The 6,228-nt window shown below is 38.4% G+C and overlaps 1 protein-coding gene across 1 annotated transcript; it reads right to left on the bottom strand.

Annotated features, from left to right (window-relative positions):
* Positions 1-283: 283 nt before the first annotated feature.
* LOC131331071 (hydroquinone glucosyltransferase-like) lies at positions 284-4,174 on the bottom strand. Its single transcript, XM_058364894.1, has 2 exons — positions 3,512-4,174; positions 284-1,279 (listed from the first exon to the last, which is right to left on the bottom strand). The coding sequence occupies exons 1-2, from the start codon at positions 4,073-4,075 to the stop codon at positions 401-403; spliced, it is 1,443 nt and encodes a 480-aa protein (XP_058220877.1). The 5' UTR covers positions 4,076-4,174; the 3' UTR covers positions 284-400.
* Positions 4,175-6,228: the final 2,054 nt, after the last annotated feature.

The following is a 6,228-nucleotide window of genomic DNA, read 5'->3' on the forward strand; positions in this document are numbered from 1 at the left end:
CAAAATCTTGATTGGCAAAAACTAACCAAAAACATCAATTGGAACAAAACCCACGCTCAGTGAGACAAAGCCCACTGCTAAAAGACTTAAGCCCAAAACAGTAGAAAACAAACCCTAAACCTAAAAACAACCCAGTCGACAAAACCACCCATAGACCGCCACCACCGCTGCTGCTCAAACCACCACCACCACTCTTTCTCTCTCTCATATTAATGGGGGGAGGGAGGGAGGGAGGGAGAGGGGGGATTATTGAAAAATCATAAAAGGGCTTAATGTTCGAATACATGAAGGGCTCAAAGCCTAGCAAATACGGGGGTAATACATTGGGGCAGGAACAGAGTCAGAAATTTTATTACAAGAAATGAAATGTTGGAAGTATCATGATAATTCCTATGTGGCGTTATGCTGAATTTAATTTCCAAGCCTTCACGACACGGGCAAGCGAATCACAAGACGACCCGCCCGAATCCAAAGCAACCCGTGCACTATCTCGGAGCTCCTTAGCCCTCCGCCTGATAACCTTGCCTTCTTCGCCTTCCATCACCGCCCTCACCACCCTCTCGATCTCCTCCCTCCCCACCACCTCCCTCCATGGCTCCACAGTCGGCTTCGCCGCCACCTTCGCTTCCGCCGCAAGCTGCGTCGCGTTCATCCTCTGCTCGGCGTACAACGGCCACGTGATCATCGGCACCCCGTGGAGGACGCTCTCCAACGTCGAGTTCCACCCGCAGTGCGACAGAAAACCCCCCGTGGACTCGTGCCGGAGTACCGCCACCTGCGGGGCCCAAAACTTCACCACCAGGCCAACCCCTTCCGTCCTTTTCACAAACCCTTCCGGCAAATAGGCTATCGGGTCGTCCTCGCTGCCACCCGCGCTGTAAAACGCCCCCATGGCAGTCGCGTCGTTCGGCGTACGCGCCACCAAGATGAAGCATTGTTGGCTGAGTTCCAACCCGAAAGCCAACTCAGTGAGTTGCTTGCTTGACAAGGTTCCTCCACTCCCCAGAGCAACAAATAGCACTGAATCGGGTTTTTGCTTGTCTAGCCATGTTAATACCTCTTTGTCTGATTCAGTGTACGGTTCTTCCTCCTTGACCATCGGGCCGATCGGGTGAACCGGCGGGGTGGGTATGTTCAGGAAGAAAGGGTTTTCTTTCAAAGCGAGAAGCGAGATCGGTTCAAGATCGTTCCAGGTATTTGTGAAGATACCGGCTGCCTTCTGCAAGCGGCTCACGTGGAGAAAGAACCACTTGTACTCGTCGCTTTTTCGAACCCGAACCTGTTGTAAAAAGAATGAGAAAATAAAACTTATTAGTCTGAAAATAAAAAAAATTGATATCCAGGCTTCTTTTTTGATATTCACATTTTTTTTTTTTGTGAAAAGATCAAAAAAAAAAAAAAAAGAAGAAGAAGAAAAGAATGTGAATATTAAAAAAGAAAGTGTGAAAATTAATTCTCATACTTTCATTAAGTACTTACTATTTTGGAGCACTAATTTTACTACTGATCCCGACAAGTTTTATTATTTGAAAACTTTAGATAATTTATTTAAGAGATTAAATTTTACACGGACCCTCCGTGTATAAGGGAGGGTCCGCCCAACCAATTACAAGAAAACACCTCAAGCTTTTGCTCAGTTTTGCCAGGACAGCCGGAATATTTTTTTCCATTTAGGATCCTATGGAGCAGAAACTTAATTATGAGAGCTATAGAGACAAAATTTAACTATGACACTTTAGAATAATATGATCAGAATGACAAGATCTTTGCATCGGTTCAAACAGATTGAAAATTGGAGCACTTAACTTTTTAACCATATTTTTTAATATAGAAATAGTTGACAAAAATTAAGTATTCTAATTTTTAATCCGTTTGAATCAATGTGAAAATCTTATTATTCTGATCATATTATTCTAAAGGAGCATAATTAAGTTTTATCTGTAAGGCTCTCATAATTTAAGTATATGCTCTTTTGTTTGGGACTCTATAAAACAGAAACTTGATTATGAGAGCTCTAGAGAGAAAAATTAATTATGACATTTTAGAATAATAAGATCTTTGCACTGGTCCAAACGGATTAAAAATTGGAGCACTTAACTTTTTAACCATATTTTTAATATATAAACAATCTAAAAAAATTAGGCGCTCCAATTTTCAATCCTTTTGAATCAATGCGAAGATCTTATTATTCTGATAATATTATTTTAAAGAGTTATAATTAATTCTTGTCTCTAGAGCTCTCATAATCAAGTTTCTGTTTTATAGAGTCCCAAACAAAAGAGCACATACTTAAATTATGAGAGCCTTACAGATAAAACTTAATTATGCTCCTTTAGAATAATAAGATTTTCACACTGATTCAAACGGATTAAAAATTAGAATACTTAATTTTTGTCAACTATTTCTATATTAAAAAATATGGTTAAAAAGTTAAGTACTCCAATTTTCAATCTGTTTGAACCGATACAAAGATCTTGTCATTCTGATCATATTATTCTAAAGTGTCATAGTTAAATTTTGTCTTTACAGCTCTCATAATCAAATTTCTATTCCATAAAATCCTAAATGAAAAAAATATTTCGGCTGTGCTGGCAAAATTGAGCAAAAGCTTGAGGTGTTTTCTTTTAATTGGTTGGGCGGACCCTCCCTTATACACACGGAGGGTCCGTGTAAAATTTAATCTCCTACAAATTTCAACGAACAAAGTCATTTCACTTTACTTTTGGAGGATACTCCCCAGTTCCCATTTTTTCTAGTCTTTTTGGTTTCTAATAAGAGAACGTAATCATTGCATATTTGATTAACATATTTTTCCATTTCGCCTTTCAATCATTGCATATACTATTTGTCCTTTTGCGTTTTTTAAATCTATTTGTCCTTTTGCGTTTTTTAAATTTTTTTAGTACTGATACTTTGAAAGTACACCGTTGAAGAGTAAAATAATAACTCTATGACCTATTACCGTTTTGGTTCTGAAGTTTTGGACAATATTTTTGGAACAACGAAAAGCGTTAACTGAGACTAAAAAATGGGGATAGAAGGAGTATTTAAAAGGAGAGCAATGCTATAGTGACCACATTTGAATATCGTATTTTGAGTATCATGTCATGTGTCACCGATGTATTGATAAAATACGTTTCAATACATGCAGGTAAAGCACATTTTACCAATGCATTGATAACATGCACATCACATGGTACTCAAATGTGATCACCAAGAAAGTGATTTCCATACCTCACATTTATCCACATGCACTCATTTTTTCATTTCTTTCACATGTAATTAAAAGATTGTCTTTCATGAGTGAAGAGATCAATTAGAATTATAGGCATATAATTTCATACAAATAAAGACAAAATTAGATCGAATATGGATAACAAAGAAGTGTAAAATTCATTTTCTAAAAAAAAAGTTTAAAAAATGAGATAATTTTTGCACTCCATAAATTACTATATGCAGTTTAGGAAATGAAGTGTGAAAATCACACTTTATAGCCTCGGCCACATCAAACCTGATCCAACAAATCTTCAGTGCGTACGGGCCTGCAACCAGGTACTTGAACTGGTTCGGGCAGATCCACGAACTCGCCCTCCGTTTCCCGGTCCAACGTCGGAAGATACAGAGAAAACACCAACAACGCCGTCGACGCCGTGAAAAACGAGTAAACCGGAATTGAAAGCTCACCACAGATTTCGAAAGCTTGAGTACAAAACAGGTCAATAACGACGGCAGTGACTCCATCCAGCTCGAGGAGAACGGGCCGGAGGTGACGCCGGAGCGAGTGTTCGACCATGACACAGAGGGGCGTGAGCCCAGGCGGGACGCCGGCGAGGAGCTCGGACACGTCGACAGGCGGGAGGTCGACGACGCAGAGGCCGGAGGGGACGGCGTCGGAGCGGAGGAGGTTGTTCTGGGCGGCGGGGGCGGGGTCGGCAGTGGTGATGACGAGGAAGCTGACGCGGAGGCGATGGTGGGTGACAAGGCGTTTCGCAAGCTGGAAGAGGGGGATTATGTGGCCCATGCCCGGGCTTGGGAGGATGGCGATGTGGGGTCTTGTGGGTTGGCCGACTTCCATGGTTTTCCTTCTGTGATGAAGGATTTGAACTTTGAAATCACTTCACTCCACTCTGATCTGTATAGAGCTCAAGAGCTTTGTTGAAGATGGAGACAATGTGCTTGTGTATATATTTATATATAGGCAGGGATAGACGGTGAAATTACTATATATCCCAGCAATGCTGCAATCACGTACGCATACTCACTATTTTATTGTTCAATTATCAATGAATGTTACACCTTTATCAATATTCAATCGATACACTCCATGATTGTGGGACAAGCAAAAACTTTATACTACTAGAAATATCTTTCACGTTTGCATTTTAAATTGGTTGCCCTGCTTTGTAATCTTGTCTTTTATATTGCTTTAATTATCTTCTACTAGTACTAGCGAAGATAATTAATGAAAGTGACATTTTTGTTTTCACAATTATAATATATATCGCGGTTGTTATTGCTAATTAATATAATGTAGTATATATTGAGTAGCTGATAAAAAAAAAAAAACTACTAGTATATATCGAGTATGTGATTTCACGTGATATAGCTACAAAAATTCTCTCGTGGAAACATCGCATGCCTCCCTTCACCCCTCCTCTAATTTGTAATTATTTGCTAATTGACAAATACAATAATAAACAAAGAAGATAAATAAGCTATTCTCATATACTTTTTTTTTTTTTTTTAGATTTTTAAAGTATCATGAGGTTTCATACAAGCATGGACAGAGCCAATATTTCACCTTAGTGGTGGCGAGTTTGGCGACTATGGTAATCAAGTAAACTTGTGTACAACATGTTTTCATCATTTATAGAAGCGCAATATATGGTTTCTCAATGCTCTTGATATTATGGATGGAAAATAGTGTGTCTCATTTACCTTTGTTGCCATTTGGCTTAGGCAAATTTTTTGTTATTTTCCTTTTGATTTTCTTTTCTTTCAATTTCAAGTTGATTTACCCAAAAAAAAAAATCGAGGCAAGCAAATTATAAAAATATTTTTTCGTTTGTCGTATCCTTTCTTTTACCTGTATTTTTTCCTTCAATTTTCTTGTTTGAGTCGTATTGCAGTAATATTTGGGATCGATATTCATGCTTCATATATACTTCAATTCGTAGTACTAAAACCATGTCTCGCCATTTTGAATTGTGGTACTTATTTTTGTTAATTTTCACCTTGAAGTCCCACCAAAAGTCCTGAATTATCAACAAATTTCCACCTCAAAGTCCCACCAAAAGGGACCTTAGGACTTGATCTTGTCATCCGTCTCGGTAATCAATTGTCTAGATTTTAAAAAAAAAATTTCTCGAAAAACTTTTTCTAAAATCTGGAATGTACAAAACACTTTTGAACGATGAGATGCAGCACTGCAAGGTGTAGCGCTTTAGACGCACTGCATTAACCCGCCTTCCCACCAAAAGTCCTGAATTGTAGCAAATCCAATCAGTCTTTAAGTTTTAACGTTTACGACCAAATTGTTCAAAAGTTCTAATCTTTCCCATGTGTAATGCGTTAGAAAAATATTTAAAAATGGAGCAGTTAGTGAATATTCAACTAGAACATTAGGAAATGAGACCCTCTTCTCGCACCCCCACTTCCCCCCGGACCCACTGCCTTTCCACCCTTGCTAATTGACAAATACAATAATAAACAAAGAAGATAAAGAAGCTATTCTCATATTTTTTATTTTTAGATTTTTAAAGTATCATGAGTTTCATACAAGCATGGGCGGAGCCAATATTTCGCCTTAGTGGTGGCGAGCTTGGCGACTATGGTAATCAAGTAAACTTGCGTGCAACACTTTTTCATACATAGAAGCGCAATGGCTTCTCAATACTCTTGATATTATGTGTAATTCGAGGCAAGCAAATTATAAAAATATTTTTTCGTTTGTCGTATCCTTTCTTTTACCTGTATTTTTTTTTCTTTCAATTTTCTTGTTTGAGTCGTATTGCAGTAATATTTGGGATCGATATTCATGCTTCATACTTCAATTCGTAGTACTAAAACCATGTCTCGCCATTTTGAATTGTGGTACTTATTTTGTTAATTTTCACCTTAAAGTCCCACCAAAAGTCCTGAATTATCAACAAATTTCCACCTCAAAGTCCCACCAAAAGGGACCTTTGGACTTGATCCTGTCCGTCCATTTCGGTAATCAATGGTCTA

This window comes from Rhododendron vialii, chromosome 6a (assembly GCF_030253575.1).
Source record: "Rhododendron vialii isolate Sample 1 chromosome 6a, ASM3025357v1".
In the NCBI taxonomy this organism is placed as follows: domain Eukaryota; kingdom Viridiplantae; phylum Streptophyta; class Magnoliopsida; order Ericales; family Ericaceae; genus Rhododendron; species Rhododendron vialii.

What these genes read in the sequence shown, in the direction of transcription:
- LOC131331071 (XM_058364894.1), bottom strand. Translation starts at nt 4,075, where the DNA reads ATGGAAGTCGGCCAACCCACAAGACCCCACATCGCCATCCTCCCAAGC. An exon ending in CTGAAGATTTGTTGGATCAG is followed by an intron (nt 1,280 to 3,511) that starts GTTTGATGTGGC and finishes TTTTTACAACAG; the next exon opens with GTTCGGGTTCGAAAAAGCGA.